We start from the raw sequence: 23,499 nt of genomic DNA on the forward strand, positions 1-23,499 counted from the left end.
TGCTGGCAATTAATACAAATATTTAATTTTTTTGACAGTTTACTTAATCAGATCAGCTGCCTCTCAGAATTGTTAACACTTTAATGCACCTCTTAGTCTTAAGAAATGTTTCATTATTCTTGAGAGATATCTAAAATCATCTTGGTGCCAGTTTAGCTGAAATCCCTTTTTTTCTGAAATCATTTATTAAAAAGGAAACTAATTGAGCTAGTCTGAGTGACTTGGAGAAGGGCCTAGGTCCTAAGCAGGGAAGAAACAACAGGGATGACAAATTTACTTTTTTTTTCTCAATAACTGTTCTAAATAATTTCCTAGGTAAGGTTAATGCATGATTTTTATTTTAAAATCGCAGGTAGCAGTTTTGGAAAGTGTCAGTCTTTTCTTTATTTGCGTATGGCTATACAATTCACAATATTCACAATGCTGTAGTTTAATTCTATTCATTTTAAACGCTTTATCATTTACCATATAAAGAGAATTTGATTACTTTAATATTTAATCATAGATATTTAGTAGAAACATCAAACCCCAACTGCAAAGCAGATACCGTCTGCTGACCAACCGTAATGCAGCGTTAAAAATACAACTCCATAAGACTCATTCTAGTCCAGTCTGCTTGCAGAAGTGGTTAGCTTCTGAATACTTTCCGATGCGGTTGCAAACATAATACACTGATTTAAAGCGTAATCCAGTGGCTTCTTGTTTTCCTGTAAGGACGACCAGCACCGAAATATCTCAGCAATGTCAGGATGCAAGGCATGCCTTTGTGAGCAAGAATAGCCTACAATGGGTGACATGTCTCCTGGCTTCTGTTATCTGGTTGCAGTTGTCACTGTAACAGGGCTAGACAAAGAGGTAAAAAAGAAGCAACATCTTTTTGGGGGGTTTCTTAAAAACTGCTACAGCCCAGGTCAGAGCTAACTTGATGTAGGCCTTACATACTCTCAACATTCACAATAATAGGTTTCTCCATCACCTGAGTGCCAGTATTTTATCTGAAATCCTTTTTTGTTTTTCCTTGGACGTAAGCTAACATTTTTTCTGTTCTAAAAAGCCCATCTCAGGTGTACCACAAGTCTGTGAGTCTCTGTTAGATAAGGAACAAGATGGGACGATGGAATACTCTGGATTTTCTCTTCATTACCCTCAACTACAACATCACAATTGTAGGTATGTATTATGTTTGCATGTAATTACAAGATAAACTTTATATGTATTTTTATACTATATACATTTTATACACAAGCATATCACAATCAGTAGGGATTTTTTATAGATCACTGGTAGATTGAAGGTTCTAATTGTACAAGTTTTTTAAAGATTAAAGTTTTCATGTAATTAAGAAATCTCCTAAATAACTCCCACAGTGACCTATAAAAATGGTTTACTTGTACAAAAGGAAAATGTGGAATTTTACATGCAAAACATTGTAGAATATGTCAAAATTGCAGAAATAGTAGTTTAAATGGTGGTATCCTGTAGTATTTCTGAAACTACTGGATCTTTACCTTTTGATTTGTTTTCTGTGTGTGCGTTCACACAATCCTGTAACTTTGATTGTTTTAAACCTTATCTTTAATAAGATTCGCTACATATATATGAGCACACTTCATGTGTACAATTGGCTCAAGAGTTTTTATCATAATACAGTTAGTTTACTTTTGTGAGATTTGAAAAGGTATATAAGCGTATTGTGATACCCAACATGACCTCCTGCATTTTTTAAAAAATAAACCTAGTAGATGCATCAGTAAAGATGGTGTTTCCTGCAATATTAGGCTTGTAGGCTCTAAAACCAATCTAAACTTTACATATTAAATAATGCTCTCTCAGACTTTATGACTCTGAAACAAAAGCACTACTGAATTTTTAAAAAAACAACAAATATTTATATAAATACAGTTCATGGTAAAAAATTATGGGTTTTTCCAGGTCAGGCTGTTAAGTACTTATGTGTGAGACCCAGATGAGCTGTGGCTTGATTTGTTTTAGTATGGTTTGAAAGTGCTGTAATGCCCTTGTTTCTGAATGTTGCCTTTTGGTCATGTATCACGAGTTACCAGTGCTTTGCAATTATTGCCTTTCAAGGTGCTATATGAATATTTCTCATTATATTATCATCAGTCTATCCCATGATAATTCCTTATCATGGCCACAACTGCAGTTATTCTTGCTATCAGTTGTGAGGCAAACTTTGAGAACGGCAAATATCTGAAAAGGTAACAAAACCACTTGAAGCGCTTTAATAATTGGTTTTAAAAATCTAAATTATTTCAAATCTGTAAAACATGGAATGCACCCTACATTAATCATGATAATTTTGTGTTCATCTTTCTAACAAGGAATGATGTAAGTAATAATATAATATATAAGGCTATAAATAAGTGTAATTAAGCATGTGTTTGGTTCCAAACAGAATGTAGAGGTGGTCTTTATTTAAAAGCTTCTTTGCCTTGGAGCAGCTGTTGTTATATTTCACTGCTTGCCTTTATAATATACTTATCTATTGAAACAGGATATTTGTTGTAAAAATCAGAGCAATGCAAAGAGCTAAAAATATGGAGGAACAAATATGCTTAAAGCATTTTTGCAGCAGTAAACTATTGACACAAATTCCCATTTTTGGAGTTACAAAAATGAAAGTTAATCCCTTCCTTCAGAAATTTTAAGTCCATAATTTATGAAAGGGTAACAAAGGGTAATATAATTTTACAGCTGTTTAAAAGCGTTTGATTAACACAATATGTTGTTTAAGAGGTGCCTATACCTCAGAGAATAACTGGATAATGCATAGCTAATCTGGTTGGTCACAGGAAAAAATAACTACAGCAAATTACAAAACTGTAAAATTACTAATCACATACTGCTTTAAGTTTCTGCACCTAAGGCAATGAATAATTGACATTGCATATTACCAGACCACTTCTTCTTTTATGAATCTATTAAATTGCTGTGAACTGTTTTTAGGCCAATGTTGCCTAGCTGCCAAGTTGTTTTTCCAGAACAGGATGGCTTATTGTGTTGGAATTTAAAAATTGGTATACAAAGGACTGCCAGGGCATTTGAGCATTTATTTGATCCTGACAAATGTTTGTTTAGCAAATCCACTGTATAAGGCCATATTAGGACTTTAATAAGAATTCAAAAACTGTTCACCTGATATAATTAACATTTTTACAAATTAAGAGCATAAAGAGCACAGAAATTCAATCCTTGCTTTGGAATACTCCTAGGTCAAAAATGGGGAAAAAATACAGAACTATTCTCCAAAATCTTCAACAGGTGGTTGTAGGGAGTCCAATATTATTCTTGTTTGACACCCTCCTTTACTTTATCCTACACTCTACTGTACACCTTTTGTGTCACTTTCACAATACTTTTTGTTGACTACTTTGTAAATCTTTACTATTTATTTTGTTGTAGGGAAAATTTGGTTAACCCTGATGATCATGCTCCGGTTTCTAATCGTCCTTTTTGCTGGATATCCACTGTACCAAGATGAGCAAGAACGGTTTGTCTGCAATACCATCCAGCCAGGCTGCTCCAATGTGTGTTACGATATGTTCTCTCCTCTTTCTCACTTCAGATTTTGGCTTGTTCAGATCATAACCCTCTGTCTGCCTTATGCCATGTTCATCATCTACGTGGTTCATCACATCTCTGCAGAGGCTGCCATTGACCGCTATGTTTCAGACCGAATTAAAACAACTTCCCATTACAAAATACACCAAGAAACCTTCAGGAAAGCTTCCCTAAGTAAAATTGCTTTGGAGGCTGAACAAGGGAAGATACACAGTTTCTTAGGGGCTTACATCTTCCATTTGTTGCTGAGGATTTTACTTGAAGCTGGATTTGGCGCTGGCCAGTACTACCTATTTGGGTTTTTTATTCCAAAGAGATACATTTGCTATGAGATGCTTTGCACCAGTATGGTGGATTGCTATGTTTCCAGGCCTACAGAGAAGACAGTGATGCTGAATTTCATGTTCGGGGTGAGCGCCTTGTCTTTCTTGCTGAATATTGCCGACCTGATCTGTGTCATCAAAAGATCTTTGAGGCAAAAGCATAAAAATAAGCTACTGATGGAAAAAATGTGCGAAGAAGAGGAGTACTATCTCTCTCCAGCCAGCGCCAATGTAGACTCACACATACAGCTGACTCAAGAGCTTGTTGCCTCTGCTGCTTTTCATAAAAGAAGGACAAGCAAGTCAACTTTGGACGGAGCGATGTCTGCGCGATTGGAAGAGGTTGATAATTCATCGGAGCCCTCGGACGTTCTCTCCCAACGTGCAGCCGGATCCAACACCAACAGCAATAATGACTACCGGCAGAACCAGGAGGAAGATGTAGATCAGGAAGGCAGTGAAGTGGCACTTTGTATGAGCGAGCTTAAGGGAGTGCCTCGAATGTCTGCCAAGTACTGTAAGCATGGTCGTCTGAGACCACCTCCTTCTCTTTTAAGGGAAAGAGTCCCTGCAGGGGAGGCAGACATCTCTGCAGCTCTTTGTGCCAAGAGAATAGGCCAGTACACACTTGTGCAAATGACCACCTCTGATATACAGTCCGGTTGTAGTGAACTGCAAGAGAGGCGATCGGAGTGGGTGTGACAGAAATTGAGAATGTCCCCCAATGTGCTTGATTAAGAGATGCAACACATTAGATGTTACAAAAAACAAAACCAAAGAATAAATTGGTGAGCACTCTCGTGATTCATGCTTCTTCTTGTTTTTGGGGAGAATCTTCAGGAAGATACACCCGCTAGTGCTCAGATAATTCACTGGAACAGCTTGTTTTCTAAATCGAGTTAAAAGTTTGTATTGGAGCGACATTTCACTCTTACAAATGCATTATGGGTTACTTTTTCAGTCTAAACCTGTGCTTCCTTGTGCTTTTACTTCTTAAATCAGATACATTTCCAGATTATTTATATTACAATAACCTTGACCTTATTTTATTTAGGTGTAGAAATTAAATCATATTCTACATGTGTGGTCCTGAAGCTAAATTGATGCACCTTTTATGTCCCTGCAGGGGCTTTAGGGGTCAAGACTCAAGGACAAATGAACAGTTACTAATGACAACAATGGAACCATAAGGGTCCAGTACAGTGATCAATATTAAGGACTGTTCACACTAATGAACAAATATGGATTAATGTATTCACTCATACGTATATACATGAAATAATGCTAGAAGTTGACAGGTATGTTATCTTCAGTCATTGAGATACTGGTCATTACAGTATTAATTTACTTTGTGCAATTTAAACCCGTTTGTACACAATGTTTTTGTTACCAGAATTCTTTTGACATTTTCATTTTTTTTAGAATTTGAATGTGGAGCTTTTCCCCCATTTTTATCACTATTTAATCATAATAATAATTGCTTACACTTATATAGCACTTTTCTGGACACTTCACTCAAAGCGCTTTACAGCCCCTACACCACCACCAATGTGCAGCCATAATGCACCAGAACGCTCACCACACATCAGCTATTAGTGGGGAGGAGAGCAGAGTAATGAAGCCAATTCATGGACAGGGATTATTAGGAGGCCATGATTGATAAGGGCCAATGGGAAATTTTGGCCAGGATGCCGGGGTTACATCCCTACTCTTTACAAGAAACACCCTGGGATTTTTAATGACCACAGAGAGTCAGGACCTAGGTTTTACGTCTCATCCGAATGACAGCGTCTGTTTAAAGTATAGTGTCCCTGTCACTATACCCAGGCATTAGGATCCACATAGACTGCAGGGTGAGCACCCCCTGCTGGCCTTAGTAACACCGCTTCCAGCAGCAACCTTAGTTTTTCCCAGGAGGTCTCCCATCCATGTACTGGCCAATCTCACACCTGCTTAGCTTCAGTGGGTTGCCAGGTGTGAGTTGCAGGGTGATATGGCTGCTCATATTTAGTGTTTTAAGTAAGTATTTCTCTGAACCACAGACATTTATTACTAAAGCCAAATCAAATTCAGCACAAGTCCTATCTTCTAGTGTGCGTTTTGCACAAAGGTTCCTGGTGCTTTTGTGGTGTAAAGACCAAGGCAGAAATATACAACAGGACATTTGTAAATTCAGTTCACCTTATGAATGTAAGTGATAAATTGAGGAACAAAATGTACACTTCAGCACTGTATTAGCATAGTATTTCTTTATCATACAGGTTTCTTATAGAATAGCTTCTTAGAGACTGTTTGCACATGTTTGTTGGAAAGAAATGAGGGGTAAAGCCAATGTGAAAGCTTTTTCTGACATCTTGTTTGCGAAAAAAGGAATGGTGTTATATTTTAAAATGGAGCAATGTACTTGCTGTGTAATAAGCTGTATTTAGTAACTGTGGATGGCAGAGGTCGTTTTTCACATTTCCCTGTGCTTTTTCAAGAATGAATACACAGCTATCCATGGCATCCTTTGATATTCTAAGTTTTGGTTGTTAGAGGTTGTTACATGCAGCAGTAATTGTGTTTAATAATAATAATAATAATAATAATAATAATAATAATAATAATAATAATAACAATAGCTTACACTTATATAGCGCTTTTCTGGACACTCCACTCAAAGCGCTTTACAGGTAATGGGGACTCCCCTCCACCACCACCAATGTGCAGCATCCACCTGGATATACTATACAAAATTACAATCATAGTAGTAGAGGCATAATAATGATATTCCAAAGTATTTAAACGTTCATATCAGATACTCCCCATTTCAAAACCAGTTTTAAAGATTTAAACTAGAGTTTTTTGGTGTGCCATTAGACCTTTAACATTAATAAATAAAAAAAATGATGTTTTTGTTTATACAAGAATGATTTAAGTTACAGATTTATTGTGAATTATTTTTCTCTAATGTTGTTCAATTTTGTCTTTTTGAATTATTTTTATTGTAAAATGAATTCTGTTGTTGTAGTTTGGTATTTACTGTATATTCCTCTCATGTGTTATTAAATCTAAGAAAATGTACTGTGGCTTAATTTAATTTTTATCCTTTATATGTATTATTGAACTGTTCTATTTAATTCTTTTGCATAAACTGCACAAATACCTCCATGATAAAATGTATTTTAATCCAGTGTATAAGCCACAGCATAATTCAGTTTCCTGTTTTAGGGGTGTAAGATTTTAATTAGAGGAACTTTCTCACCTTTGTAACTTTCTGTTTTCTTGAGCACCTTTGCTGAATATTCTGAAATGGACTTTGAAATGACACATTCTCTTTTGAGGTTACACAAATTGATCTAATATACTGTGTTTTTTTGTGCTGCAATTAGTTTAGTTGAGACAATTAATACAATGTTAACAAACTTTTTTTAAAATTAAATGTATTAAGTACCTTTGCAGTTTCAAGTTCTTTGTATATATTATTCTGAACAACTTGAATTGTTTTCTGATATGTGACTCAAAATTGAGTGAATGGTGCTTACGTTTTTATGATAACATTTTAGATAATATATTTTAGATAATATTAAATCATTTGCATTATTATTTGCAGCAATTGTGATGGTCCTGGAAGACCAATATTTCTGGTGAAATTAAGGTTTTTGTTGCTGCGTTATCTTGCATGTACTGAAATTGTTTTTGTCTAAGAACTACTAAGTCTAATCACATCAAAGTGGCTATTGCAAATGTTCTCCTTTTTTGCTTTTGGTTGTTAGTATTTTGTTTATTTTAATAGATCACAGTATGTTTATTGCGTGATCTCACCACAAGATTTCTAATCTTGCTTCTTCTGGCAAGGAACGTACTACAGAATCTACTGGACTGGAGCCACTACTGTGTCGATTGACACAATGCACCAGTCTGCTTGGAAAAAACATTTGTCAGAATAGACGCAGGAGAGAGTAGGACATTTGGTCCGTTGTGCTCATTTATTTTCATTGTATATATAGCCCATGTTTAGGTGGTAGGAAGAATCAGAAGCAAATCTAAGGGGAACATGCTAACTCCACATAGACAGGCACTCCAAGCTTCATAAATAAATTGATAAATAAGATTCACAGTTCTTAAATAAACTTCACTTTCACAAGTTTGCCTGCTTGTTTTGTTGGAAGTATACACACAATCTATTAGATAAGATTTAGATACTGTATGCATTCTTTCTGATATTTCAGTCTTTTAAAATCAAATTACACTCACAGAAGGCTTGTTACACATCAATTATATTTTTTATAAACTTTTATAAACTTTTTATAAATTTGTACCTGCACAAAGCTATTTTGTGTGTGAGGTGACGGTGGACTGAATGGGAGAAGACTTCCACATCCCCATGTACAGTAGGGGAGAGACTGCAGGTAACAATGCAGTTCACTTAATACTGCAGCAAGAAGAAAGAAAGAAAGAAAGAAAGAAAGAAAGAAAGAAAGAAAATTCATTATTAAAAGATACGAAATAATTGTAAGAATTTACCAACTAAAAAAGCTACATTAATTTCAGTGACACTGAAACGATCATTGTCTTAGTTTTTCCTAAATATTATCTGTAATGGTCAGTGAAGTCAAGTGTCATACACTTTCAACGTAGATCATCCAAAGCATTTTTATCTTTGAGAAGTTACATGTCTTCAACAGACTTGGAAAATAGATTAAAGAATATGACAAAAGTAACAATCTGTGTATCAGTGGGGCCCTCCTGCATTTTTTGAAGTTGGAAGAGATGCCTCACAGAGCATCTTTAAGTCATAAATTTTCAAACAAATTCTGCATTCTAAGCGAGAGAGAAATTCTACTTTTAAATGATCTCTGTGAGAGTAAAATGTGAATGATGTGTTGTAAGTGAATTATAACCCATTCCAAAAAACAACAATTCCTAGCAGACATTCTTGTTGTCACATTCAAATGAACAAAAATACTCACTGGTTTATATTTTACATATGCAAGGGGACAATTAGTACTGGAACTAGACCTCTTTTCATGTCATATACAACACATAGTGCAGGGAAATGCCATTATTTCAGATATTTTTATAGCAATTCAAACCTTAGTAGGTGATTATTAATAACAATTATATTCTACATAAGAATAATGACTTATTGTGCAAGTTAATGAAAAGTAATATTTCTGTAATGTCTATAAAAAGTGCATTTCTCGCAAAGATCCCTGATTTTAAATAACATCTAAACCCTGAAGTCAACAGCAAAATGTGAGGAACTATGAACACAAGAGAGGAGTTCATTAGGATCGTCATGCTCATTTGGCTTTCAGTAGTTGATTGACCTGAGAACTTTCTCCCTGTTCTTGAAAAATGCTAGTGTAGCAGCTTTAAGCATATGGAGGGGTAGTTTGTGGCACACTCCCACAACACTTTGAGTAAAAAAGTGCCTCCTCGTCTCAGGTTTAATTAAATCTCTTCACTGTTGATTCTTACAAAGTCTGCTTGGTTTTAAAGATTTCAATAAGAGCCACTTGTTGTCTTCTCTGTACAGAATTATTTCAGTTCCTTTAGACAGTCAAAGTAGTACACTCCCTCTAGGATGGTACTGAAAGGGTCCTAGTTTCTCAAAGCCGTAACAGTTTTGAAACATGGTGACGAATGTGACCATAGTGAAGCAAATTGTTCTCAATATCCTAAATTAGGTATTGTGCATTGTATTAGCATTACCCCCTTGATATGCGTTAATAAAAGCTAGAACTTGAAAACTATACTAAAATTCTAAACCTGTGATATAGTCACTACTTCTGAAATGGTAACGAAATTATTACTTGACTATTAAAAAAATCATTCCGCACTTGTAACATTCTCCTTAATAAATGACTGTATTGTGCCCTCTTGTGGAACGTATCTGAATTGCAGCCTTTTGTTTTTCATAGTTCTATCAGTAATAGATAATACTTTATTAATCCCGTAGGGAAATTGATGTTACAGCAGTCCAGCCCAAGACAAGCAAAACAGACATCAGAATAGTTATAAAACAAAAGACAAACAAGATAAAAATAAATAAATACATAGGTGTGTGCAAAATGTGCTGATCATAGTCACTGTAAAAACAATAAAATATGTGCAAAATGTGCATAGGTTTATACAGACTGATTGTCCAAAAAGTACAATGGAGTAAACATGCTGTCCATAGAGGAGCAAATGAAGGGCTAACAGTCCTAGCCTAGGGCAGCGTTATACACCCTGACAGCCGCCAGGAGGAAAGACCTGCGGAAACGTTCCCTTGAACACCGTAGCTGTAGCAGTCTATTGCTAAATGTGCTCCGCTGCCCAGTAACAGTCCCATGAAGCAGATGAGAGGTGTTGTTCATGATGGCTGTGAGCTTGGTCAGCATTCTCCTCTCAGCCACCACCTCCATGGGGTCAAGGCTCATCCTCAACACAGTGCCAGCCTTCTTGATGAGTTTATTGAGCCTATTTGCATCTTTTGTCATGATGCTGCTGCCCCACCACACCACAGCGTAGAAGATGGCCGCCGCCACCACTGATTCATAAAAAATGTGTAGCAGTGTTCCACACACACCAAAGGACCTGAGTCTCCTAAGAAAATAGAGTTGGCTCTGACCTTTCTTGTACAGGGCGTCAGTGTTACCAGACCACTCCAGCTTATCATCCAGGTGTACCCCTAAGTACTTGTAGGAATGTACGCCTTCTTTGTCCTCACCCTGGATGGAAACAGGGTTCAGCGGAGACTTATTCCTTCGAAAATCAAAGATCATTTCTTTGGTCTTGCTGGTGTTAAGCTGGAGATGGTTAAGATGACACCACTCCACAAAATTGGTAATCAAGCTCCTATATTCCTCCTCCCTCCCCTCTCTAATACACCCCACAATTGCAGAGTCATCCGAAAACTTCTGCAGAATGTGATGTGATGTAATGTGAGTTATCTTGTAATTGCTAAAGACTGTTTACATTACTGCGTTTAGATATAAAAAATATACGATATATATATAGATACAGGTTTATTACACATGCAGTAAAGTTTTTTGACTGCAAAAAAAAAAGAAAGACTTTCAGACTAGATAAGACTTTCAGTTCTATGCCATTGCTCTTGGTCTCCTGTAATGGTAAATCATTATAAATAACTGCAGTGCTAGAATATTTCAATACCATGCAGTATCTGGACTTGATATGTGCTGCACCTCCATTTTCTCTAAGGTTACCCTTAAAACTAAAATCTTGATATAATCAACAAGGTATCCTGTTTCTGAGAAAGATTCCAGTTATTCCTGCAGAAGGGAGAGGACTGTGGATGAATTCTTGGTAAACAGCTGGTAACTGAGACAGCCAGGCTTCAGGAGCAGAGCTTCCCGACTTTGCTCCCAGGGACTAACAATCTTTTGCGTCTACTTTTTCAGCGGAGCCCTTTATTTAATTGGATCCCTAATTGAACTATTTCCTGTCTTTTTTTTCTGTTTTGTTTAACAGATTTTAAGGAACATATGGAAAGGCGTTTTTAAAAGGCTACCTCCAACATGTTTAGAAACTGAAGAGAAGAAAATAAAGTGATCCTAATATTATGGGCTCAATTGTACAGCAGAGAACTGAAATGAAATGAGCATCCCAATCAGGGAACCCCTGTTCTAAATCACAGACCCACACAAAACCTTGGACTTTAATTAGTCAAAGGATCAGGTTTCAAAGATACAAAATATACAAGGGTCCTATGTGACTTGAAGGGATGTTTATTAATTTGTTTAATTGATTTTTCCACAACTTTTACCTTTATACTGGAAATAAGAGACCCCAAACAAGAGGGGTAAGATAGATCCAATTAGGGCTCGACTATTGACACTGGTCAAGCACAGCCCACCTGGATTCTCTTAGGTTACCTGTGAGAGGGAGACAGAACCGAACCAGGAGACTACAGACCCATCGGTCTTACCTAAGAGATCAGCTCATGATGATCAGTAACAGGTGGGAATGACAATGTCTCACACACTTACACCCAATTGGTTTTATTTAAACAAAAACTAACCTGAATGAGAGAAGATCTGAAACACAGGGTTCAAACTAATAATAATGCCCAAACAAACTTTTTAAGATCTAAAAGAAAATGTAAAAAATAAGCAGAAAAGAGAAAACTGCAATACATTTACCAGCAATTAAGAACTGGGCAGGAACAAAAAAAAACCCAAAACAGTAGTTCTCTGAGCTCAGGGCTGAGAACCATTATTATACCCCACATATGGTTTCTAACATCACACATTGTGACACCTGAAGAAGGCTCCACAGCCGAAAAGTTGTTTCCTTTCTTCTCTTTTCAGCATGGAATAAACCTTTACTTGTTCCTTTTGCATCATACATTGTGTACACATTATGCATCCACTGCGGGAAATGGAAGTGAAAATGAGAGACGGTGGAATCTAAATGTATTTAGAATTCATATAAATATTGTGTGTACACATTTATCACTGATCACACATTTACATCGCTTCATGAAGATGTAAAGAAAGTTATGTGCTAACACGTGGCAGTCTGCACAGCAGTCTGAGAAGAAACTTTTCTTTTCCTCCTGCAATCTTTGGGCACTGAACAACTTATATACTCCTATGTGACCTTTATCAGGACTTTAGTGGGGAGTCACTTGAATGTATTCATGAAAATCTTCATATGAACTCAATCTTTACATTAGTAATTGGGCGTTTCTCATGCATTTCCGAGAATCTTACATTAATGTATACAATTTCCAGGACAATTCTCACAACTCTTGGGGTTATTTTCACACAGTTTTTGCCCACACATGTTCGGACATTGTTGACTCATGGGGGCGTGGAGGGAAGAGCAATTGTAAAAACAGGCCCTTCATCTCACGCTGCATTGCTGGCCTCCTTGATCACGATTAGAAAACCCATTAGAATAGAGTAAGACAGGGGTGTCCGATCCAGATCCTGCAGTGCTGATGTGTTTGCTGATGTGATTGAGCTACTCCCAGCTCTTCAGCAGCTGGTGCTTTAGAGAGACCTAGAAAAGCTGTATGTAGACTTTCAGGACCAGGACTGCCCATGCCTGATGAATGATGAGTTTTTATTCTCTTAGGACAGACATTCAGAAATAGACACAGCACCAGTAAATTTGCCTTTTCTTTTGCCGTGTTCCTTTTTGAAGTATTATGTCTACGTTTCCTGACAAAAAGAAACCTATTATGTTCAAGTTGTTTATTACATTGATAAAAAAGATAAAAAAGTACGTTTCACAGCAAGAACATGATTCTCAGACACCATCTGTGATGCACCTGTGTACTAAGATGATAGAGAATACAATCTGCAACTTTAAATTGAGGAATGTGCAGGAATGATCACAGACATAAAAAATAATTTAGCAAACCTTGAAATGATAATAAAAGGTGTGAACACCTGGAAACCCATCATTTTTATCTAAATTTTAGAAAGAATGGAAAAACCACTTGACATTGTCTGAGTAAACAAATCTACAACACAAAACAGATCATTCTTACCTAGCTTTGAAAATGTACAGAAAAAAGTAAAGGACTTCCCACACTTCCACGAAATCACCTGAACAGGTTCAATATAACATATTATTTAATGATCAAAACATATTCCCAACAAAACTCCAAATCATTAACTCTTAAGCTTCCGAGGTGCTTCCATACATGTATCTAAACTTTCAGCTGGGAAATAGCTTAGTGATGCATATAAAAGCATCTTAGGCAGCATCTGTACATTTTTTGTGATCAATATTTTTACACAAAAATAGATGCCCACCCTATAGCATAAGGAGGATATCAGTGAGTGCAACATCCTGATAGACAATCTCATCATGGATTTGCCTGCCTACGGAATGATCAGAGGCACAGTTGGTGTGTTTTCCTTTACTTAGCCCTCTGGCACTGTGCATGTTATGCTTCCTATCTCCCGAGTGTTCAGAGATCAAAACCACATGCCGCAGCTTAATCAATAATATTAATAGGCATGAACTATTGCCCTGTCTGCCTGATTTCACTCAATCACATACATTAATAATTGATAGACAGCCATGGCGAACTGGAGTTCTTAGTGTGAAAAACTGAACGCTTCACCTGAACACTCGCTTTTGTTGCAACAGACAGATCAATCAGTGGGACAATCGAGTAAACCACAAAAATGCAAGCTTTCGTAAGTGCAGCCCGTCAAAACCCCCCTGAACAATGAATGCATGGTGAAAAATTCGTGAACCTTTAAATTCCAGTTCATTCAAGACACACCTATAAATTGAACTTTTTGTACTATTAGCCATAACTATTAGCATTAGTAGTCGCTAATTATTGTATTGTATTACACGATTGTTGCATAATGAACAGATATTTATCCTTATCGCCTGACACAGTATGAAACCTTGAGATGTTCTTGGTGTTCTAGTTCGTATTCCAAATTTGGGGCTTAATGACTTTCAAAATTATGCATTATTGTTGTGTCACTGTTGACAACTTTTGCACAACAGGCAGAACAAACAATCCAGTCATGCTGTTGACACAGATGCTCTTGGTTTTTCACGAAATGGCTGGATGAGATCCTCAATCTCGCAATTTACTTGCCACCAAACAAACAACATGGGCTGAACAGCTTGCTCTCGTTTGTGGGTAAAATCGTCAATTTTACACATCCGTGCTCAGATGCATCGAGTTGCCATGGAGTGACCCAGGGGTATGGTGAGAGGAGAAAAACTCATAGCAGGATGGGCAAATTAAGGAGCTGATATGGTATGTCCATATTCTGAAGGTTTACCAGTCCACACATTTAAATATTATACTGTAAATGGTAAATTCTGACTTTGTCAGCATAAACGCCAAGAATTAAATTCAATGGGTGAAACAAGAGGTCAAAAGCCATCCTTTGATTCCCTCCAGTCGCCTGTGACTTGTTGATTTCTCTTGTTTTTTTTAACAGTTATACTACAGTACTACTCTATAAAAACAGAAGAGACACTTCTTTGTTTACCAAGTAGTGGAGTGAACTCCACGTGTTGCCTCCCTGGTACTGTTGACATCGCCACACCACTGTTGACTTAACCCAACCCTTTTGAATAACCGACATTGTCCGCCTGGTTATTAAAAGAACACAGTTACAGCTGGCTGAGCCCATATGTATAACCTCCAAGACTTACTTTAGGTACCTCAGGATAAGCTGCAGTTTATTTTTTAAAACTGCATTTGCTCAGTTTTATGCTTATGTTTAATCTGCAAGAGCCTTTATCAAATACAATCATATAGACAAACTGCCTTTTAAAGAACTAGCATCAAGTACTTTCATCCCATTTCTTAATAAACTATTTTTATAGATGGTAAATGTATAGTCAACAAACCATATGCTAATTCATAAAGAGATCAGTTTATAGCATTCTGTGCCTAACAACCTAATTCACATTTTCTAAGATTCAATAGTTATAAAACACAACCTAAGAAAGCAATGTGAAATTCTAGAAATGAATGAATCTAATGAAACTAAACAGAATGTCTGTAATCTGTAATATATTTTCTAGGGTACATAATATATTCCAAAAACAATTAATAAATTGATTTGACTTTAAAATTTCCTATTGATTTTTTTCTGTTTTAAATTATTTTCCATCGGAACATTGCCTGAATAATAAATAATGTATTGATGTATGTCCCCTTAGTATCTCTTGCATGACTTGATGTTTCCTTAGCGTTCTATTTGTATTGTATGGATTGCTCTCTTTTTATTATGACAAAACACAAAAGCATATTATCGTCTGGTTCATTTATTCTTTTTTACTTGTCTCATGGTGTTCTTTACTGGAAACTGACCTACATTCATAATGGTTTCTTCACAAAGTCTGCATGTTTCTCTGCAGGATACATATAACTATTTAAGATATAAAGTTAACAAAGAACAGGTTAGTCACTTGCGATGTGTGCAGGGAAGCATGAAAGTTAACTTTTCATTTATATATTTTTTATTTTTAGAAAAGGTTTTTTTGTTTTCAAAAGGCCAGTCATTAGATTACATTTCTCAATGAGAAATGATTCAACCACTAGGTGGCATCCTTACATAACGTCACAAAAACGCTCGCTGGAGCATGTCTGCAAAGTCTACCTTCAGGCAATTCATACAGAAGTATTGGGATTTTAACACATGCAGTACAATCAATCTAAAATTCAAATTAAACTCCTGTTTTCCCCAGAGAAAACCACTGAAAAGCATACTGTTCTATGGGTGTCGTAAACATCAATTTCTGAGTCTAACAATCTCATGAGAACAAGTGTGATTTAATTGCTTTTACAACTGTACTGTATGGTGTAATAACAGAGAACTGCTGTTTTACAATTGGAGGGTTTAAAGTTTAGTAATAATGGATTAAATATTGTACTGCATTTTTCTACGTTGTGCACTTTATTATAGCTGAATTCAGACTTTTAATGCCAAAATGGAATTTTCTATCAAAACATTTGGCACATCCCAGTGTAAACCATAAAGATAATGAATTGCCCTTAATCCCTTTAGATGTTATGTAAAATATAAAGATGCAAAAAGATAGCTCTTACTGTGTGTAATGTCTGAGTATAAGAATGGTTCCAAACAAGAGGTCACCATGCTGCTCTTTTATTTTGCTAGAATCAAGATACATGTTTTAGAAACCAAGCAAACCTCATCGGTAAAGTGATGAAAAAACAACACCTGAATCTCTGTTTTCAACAGCTGTACATTTTCTAAAAATATCTAAGATGGACTTTTTCCTTCTGGGAAAATTAGAAGGACAACTACAACCAGGGGACAAGAAATTGAAGGAAAACAAAGCTTTTACAGCCAGGCTGCAGGTAACTTCAGGAGAAGGCATTTGGTTTACAAATAATTTATACTTTGACCAACACCAGTACAGATCCCAACTGAATATAGGACTTTGAAGCTATAGATAAGAATAGTCAACATAATAAAGCCACCTGCCAATGAACAGGTTACATATTTAATACCAGGAAAGATTGTTTTTTATGACCACATTGACACATTTATTGCAAACTTTGCATGTAGGCACTTACCTTTCAATTATTTCTCAAGGTAGGGAATGAAAGAAAATGATTGTTTTCTTGAAAGACTAATTTGCTTCATTCTGAACAGTGCCTAATGAAAACCCAGTGTGCTTTCAAGCACCCTTTCAAAACTAAAGACCGTTCCAAGTTTGTCAACCTTACAAAGACTTCGCTGTAGATACATCACTTTGTGGACAGACAAACCTTAAGTTGGTGATCTCTTCCACCAAGTGGGAAGGGCTATGAGCTCAGCAAGAACAGTATTTCACACATTAAACTGGAACACACCTTGAATTAAAATCCTTTCAGGATACACAACCTGCATTGAGGTATGAAAACTGATGACAAGTTAAATACCCAGTTTAGAGCAACAGCTTAGTTTGTTAATCATATTTTAATAGGCACTGAAGAAATCAGCCCTGTAAGTATGTTTTTACCATTGTGTGAGCTCATTGCTTGTTGTTTTACCACCTACCACCACCAAATAAAAAAAAAAAAAACTATCTTCTACACACACCATAAAATAGTACAGACCTCAAACACATAGTATTGAGTCATGAATATTTAATTATTTTTATGGAAAACAGGCAAAATGTCCTTACCCTGTAGTCAAATAATAACCCTAAAACCCGAAGTTTAATAATCCGCCTTAGAGTATCTTGGGGTAGAAATACACAACTAAACTACCTACTTTTATAAGCTACCTTTAAATTGTGAAATGAAATGACTAGATATGAAAAAGTAGGTAAACAAGAGTAAAAAAAACCATATCAGGCCATCTGGTGTTTTGTTTTATTTGAACAGATTGTGTTCTAAAAAAGTTTTATTTTGTAGTTATTCAGTTTAATTGGGAGAGAAAAAGAAGACAGCTTTGTAATACAATTGTCGTGCAAAAAGACTCCTTAAACGGGGATTATGTGAACAGACCACCTGTAGGGCATTCATTGCCACTTCAATAATGTCCCAGCTCATGCCCTGCTGCCTTGTGTCCAACCAACAATACCGAAAAAGCTGCTTAAAAGACTGTTCCGTCGTTTTCCCCATGTTCACGAACTGTTACAAGTCTCGAATTCTACAAAACCTGATAAAGTTCTCCTGCCCCTTTATTCATCTTTGAAAGCTTCACGGTGGCAAATTAGCTAAAAGGAAAGAGAAAAAGTCTAACTACATGTTTTTTGGTGGAGGAATCAGAGTTGCTCACATGAAAAGACCGAGCTCCCTACAGCTTAAACCTATTCACTCAGTCCTCGTTTAAGAAATGATGTGCGGAGCCATTGTGGAAGCAGGTAAAAAGTTCAACAATTACCACTCAATCTGTTACTCCGGCCCCTCCACGTATAAATAATTTTGCGTAGGCAACAGAACGGTGCTTTCTTTGGTCCGAATAATTAAGAAGTAGTACAAAAGTATAAATTTATCAAAAAGTCGTTTTATTGTCAAAATAAAGTCAAATATTTTGCGCTCACAAAGCGAAATCTACACTTTATACAAAATGTACATTTTTTATAAATTTGGATATGTACACAATTTACAACTTTGTACAAGATCAATAATTATATAAATACACTTTTTTCAATTAAAAAAAACCCGTATAATATTTGGGTACTACAACATTAAGCCTTTTTTAAACCATCTTTGATATTATAATTGCAGTCAATTACACCCCCTTGGCACTACGTTTAGGTTAAACAATTAAATAGTCTTAGTCTCCTCCTAAAGACATTCAGATTTAAGACATTAAATGTTTCTTTGCATAAGAGAAGAAAGACAATGCACTGCCACTTGTTTTCCAACTGACTCCCACTGTAGGTCATGTGCATGTAAATAGGTTTTAGCAGTGTTGATGTCGTTGTTCCAACCGGTTCCTATACTTCTACCTTAATAGAAGCGATTAGGAGATTATTAATATGCTAATTAGAATAGACCGATGCAGAATCTTTATACAATTAGCGATCCATAAATCTCCTCAAACCTGTGATAGTGGCATCTGTTTTGGGCACGACACTGAGCTCGCAGTACCCGATCTCCACGTTAGTCCTGTACTAACGTCACTGTACATCGACCCGCTTGTGCCTTTACTTCCCCAACAGCATCGCGTACAGAAAGTTCGCCAGGAGTCCAGCGTTTTTCCCGACCAAATCCACACGCCAGACGTGATGCCCACCAACAGGCACATGAAGTATTTCAACATAAATACGGCGTAGTCCGGCTTTTTGAGCTCTTGCTCCAACAAGCAGGAGCAGTTGTGGGCTATTTCCCAACTCTGTCTGTTGTGCTGCTCGTAAAAGTAGCAGGCAACTATGATTGTTGCAGGTACAGTGTAAAGCACTGTAAAAATCCCAATCCTGATCATCAGTTTTTCCAGTTTGTCCGTTTTGGTGCCTCCTTGTTTGATCACACTTCGGATCCGGAATAAAGACACAAAACCCGCTAAAAGAAACATTGTTCCAATAAATAAATAGATAACTAGAGGCGCCAACACGAAGCCTCTGAGATTGTCCAGGTTTTGATTGCCAACATAGCAGATTCCAGCCACTGGGTCGCCATCCACCGAACTCAAGGCCAAAACGGCAATCGACTTCATGCTCGGTATCAGCCAGGCTGCCAGGTGAAAATACTGCGAGTAACTTGCGATAGCCTCGTTACCCCACTTCATTCCGGCTGCCAAAAACCAAGTCAGAGACAGAATAACCCACCAGATCGAGCTTGCCATGCCGAAAAAATAAATAAGGAGAAAAACAACAGTACAAAGTGCAGGGCCAGTGGTCTCATAGTGAATGTGTTCCACGTCATATTCCCGGTTACAGGCTACTTTTTCGTGCCCAGCGATGAGCCGCACGATGTAGCCAACTGAAACAAACATGTAACACGCGGACAGGAAAATGATTGGCCTTTCGGGGTATTTGAACCTTTCCATGTCGATTAAGAAAGTGGCAACCGTGGCAAAAGTGGAAACGAAGCACAGCACTGACCAGAGTCCTATCCAAAACGCAGTAAACGTTCTCTCGTCCTGGGTGAAGTAGGGGTTATGGCAGGGCACTGCACAGTTCGGGATCTGTCCCGTCTTCACCCGATTGTAGAGGGGGTGTCGTTCGCTGCTTACCTGGACCATGGGCGCACGGCACTGGCAGCCCGGCTGACAGGGCGAAACTGGGGCTCTGTGTTTGCTCCCAGGTACAGCAGGTGGCATGTACCCGTTTTTATTTTTGTGGGAGTTAGAACCCTTGTCTTGGTGATTTGTCGACACCGGGGGAACCGTGGTCGAGTCGGTTCTGTTGTAGTCCATACAGAGAGTATCTGGGTTGCCTTGTACCGGGAGTAAGTCACATCTCATTCGGTCTGGCCAGGGAAAGCCATATTGTCTCATTAAAGGTGCACAGCCTGCCCTTGCTCTCTCGCAGACACTCCTGCAAGGCGGCAGTGGTTTCTTATAGTCCTCTAGGCAAATAGGAGTATACATGCTGCAGAGAAAGAACTTCAGGTCCGGAGAGCACTGAATCTCTACAAGAGGCCAGAACTGATGTACTTCCAGGCCAGCTTCGTCCTGGGTGTCGTGATTAAACTGGTTAGGCATGTAGGTATAATTGTAGCCGATTCCTTTGCACAACGGCACGGCGATCTCCTGACAGGTTAGCTCCTTCGCTGTAGTGCAGCTTGATCTCTGCAAAACAGCAAGTGCAAGAAGCAGGTAGATCTCCAACAGGTAGCACTCCATCCTTAACCGCTTAACAGTATCTCCCGGCAGAAGACGAAACAACGTTGAAGTAGTCCTAGCTTGCTCCTCCAGAAAAGACCCCAGTCCAATTAGATCTTAAACAGCGAACTCATCTCGCTTCACTCTTTGGCACGGAGTTGCAAACCAATTTGCAAACCGTGGATACTTTACAGAGGAGGCGCAGAGAGAAGAGAAAAAGATTAGCCTCCAGGCGTGCAGTCAAAATGGCTGAGGAAATACTAGAGCACCGGTTACTTTTCCTTGAAATAATCTATGTGCTGCAAGACTGCGATTCTTGCAGAGCTACCGGTCCTTCTGCAGACTCTCTTAACCCGCTTTGAAAATAATAAAGAAGTTTCAAAGCTTCTACCGACACGGTTTAAATACACTTCTCCTTTATTAACAGTATCAGTCCTCTTTACTTGCTACAAAATGCTCTGCTTGAGAATGGAGCTTTGAATATTTATACACAAGGCAGTGGAGTCACTCCCCCCTGCACGCTTGTCTAATCACTGAACGGCAGGGGCGGAGAGCAAGGATAAGTCAATCAAGTGTTCTTAAGGTGTTCTGTTACAGTGGTGTGTTACATTTTCAGAAACTTGCTAATTGCTGTTTGCTGATTGACTGATTCTTGTCTTGTTTTTCTTCATGATATCCGGACATAACACATGCACCGCGACTGTATTTGTGATTACATGCGGCAAATTAAATCAGAGAGCTACCTAAATTAAAGGGTACCTTTCCTGTCAAAATTAACATGTCATATTTAAGTTTTCCTAAAAGCGGGGATTATCGGATTTACGTAAACATATTTTGATTGAGACACTCAAAATTAAGGATATATATATAGTACATACTTATTTCCAGTTAGTTCTGTCATTATTTACAATAGGACAGATTCAGAAACTAGAACTCTAGCGCATTAACTAAAACATAAACCTATTTTTGTAGTACTTTTTAATAATGCAAAACACAGGTTTTTATTAAAGCGATTTTCAGCGTCTAAAAGTAATAAACATCATTGTAATAATAAAAACTACCTTTAATCGCTTGCAAGTTGACGGGGGGAGAAGCTTGGCAGGTTAATTTGCGCTTGTTAGGACGTCCCGGGGGGTTGTCTTCAACCAAGAATGGAGTGTTTATTTTTTAATTGAAGTGCTGATGTTTCGTTTAGCGCTTGTATAGGACTCACGCAGGGGATGTAATTACAGTAATATCAGGAACAAGCATTAGAGTTTGTACAAAGAGTAGCAGTTAAAAGTTTTTTTTCTTCCACTCATTTAATTCTATTGATTTTAGAAAGAAACTGAACATGGTGGGTAGTTTGCAAACAGAGCAAATAATTAACGAGAATTCAAGTTCTCTCAAACCAGTCTTAAGTGCCCTTTCCTAGCAAGTAAGGTAGGCTGTATTTCAATACTGCGGGATTTTAATTTATATCAGCCTTGGTGTTCATTTAGTGGGCTATATACTCGTGTTGTGTGTCATACAGCATTTTCTGAGCGTCCAGTATGAATATTTTAAAATACGGGCCTTTAAACTTCTGATGCATTTTTACTGTAGAAGAATTGAAATAAAGGACCTGATATAACTATGATTCTGGAGTCAGTCATCTTCACATTTAATGTTTTTTTTAAATCTTGGGTACATTTACCGAATGGCAGGAAACATCTAAAAAATGAAAATAATTTACGCAGTCCCCCTTATTTTGCACGGATCATTAACTAAAGAATGAACTAATGTGGTTACATTTGGTGCCGTTTACATGCAAAAGCATGCGTTATTCTTAAGGAGCACGTTTCATTTCAAGAGAAAACGGGGGCTCACCGAGAACCAGAACATAACGTTCATTTATCATGTAGTCGTGTTGTTTCCGTGTAGAATTAATGTATTTTCCAGAAGTAAATCCTTAATTAAAATATACACTAAAATAATAACGAAACAATATCGAAATTGAGATGAATACTTCTTTCTGAAAAAGCACGAAATGACTCTTAGAAACTAAGTTTCTAAAATCTGACTATCAGCAATTTCTTAGACGCGAACCTCAAGAGAAAACTCAACAACAGGTGTCCAGTCACAGGGCCATGAACATACATAAAAACGAGCAGATGACAATGAGCATCAATTACACCGATTGTGTCTATCAGACTTGCAGGCCTATTGATTAACAGCTAGATAGGTCTCTGTTCCTGCCACCAACTGTTGAAGCCTCCTTGTAACTTTGTTAGCTGGAGTTGGATTACATACAACTATGGCAATTCCAAATTTCCAAGTACACAAATGGAATTACTGCATCTGTCTAAAACCTTCGCCAGTTTCTGTGCTAAATTTAACCCCTCAAGACCTAACAGTGAACATAGGGGTTGAGATATTTTTTAATAGGGAATTCAATTTGCGTTTGTGGTACAACATGCATGTAACCATATGCATATACTTCTAAAAACGTATTTTAATTGCTCGCTTATTATGAAACACAATATTGAATTCTTAATGTATGCATTATGCAGAAACAGCATGAAAATGCGTTTCAGTAGATTATAACATGGGAATATATTTAAATAAGGTACAGAAATACAACAGACAATGGTGTAACTGACATTTGTATTTTTCAATATATCCCCCACAAATACAGTGAAAACAGTTGTACATGGGATAAAACAATGTTAAAATATGCATGTTTTGCAAAATAATGCATAATTACCTCTGACAAGCTCTGAATGTAAAATTAAGTAGATGGAAAATAATTTGCAGTTTCTCAATTGCTATGGATTTGAAAACATCTTATGTTGGGTACTATGCAAGAAAGAAAGTTGAATACAAGAGTCCCATAAAAGGAGGCCTTGCTCTTATAGTTT

General features: G+C 37.2%; 2 protein-coding genes across 2 annotated transcripts; one reads left to right on the forward strand and one right to left on the reverse strand.

The window, feature by feature from the left end:
- Nucleotides 1-802: 802 nt before the first annotated feature.
- gjd4 (gap junction protein delta 4) lies at nucleotides 803-5,405 on the forward strand. The gene is made up of 2 exons (XM_088644409.1): nucleotides 803-1,170; nucleotides 3,424-5,405. The coding sequence occupies exons 1-2, from the start codon at nucleotides 1,107-1,109 to the stop codon at nucleotides 4,605-4,607; spliced, it is 1,248 nt and encodes a 415-aa protein (XP_088500535.1). The 5' UTR covers nucleotides 803-1,106; the 3' UTR covers nucleotides 4,608-5,405.
- Nucleotides 5,406-18,335: 12,930 nt separating this feature from the next.
- On the reverse strand, nucleotides 18,336-21,077 carry fzd8a (frizzled class receptor 8a). The gene has a single exon (XM_088642924.1). It carries the CDS (start codon nucleotides 20,639-20,641, stop codon nucleotides 18,893-18,895), a length of 1,749 nt encoding a protein of 582 aa, XP_088499050.1. The 5' UTR covers nucleotides 20,642-21,077; the 3' UTR covers nucleotides 18,336-18,892.
- Nucleotides 21,078-23,499: the final 2,422 nt, after the last annotated feature.

Source organism: Lepisosteus platostomus, chromosome 8 (genome assembly GCF_059453375.1).
Source record: "Lepisosteus platostomus isolate fLepPlt1 chromosome 8, fLepPlt1.hap1, whole genome shotgun sequence".
Lineage (NCBI taxonomy): Eukaryota > Metazoa > Chordata > Actinopteri > Semionotiformes > Lepisosteidae > Lepisosteus > Lepisosteus platostomus.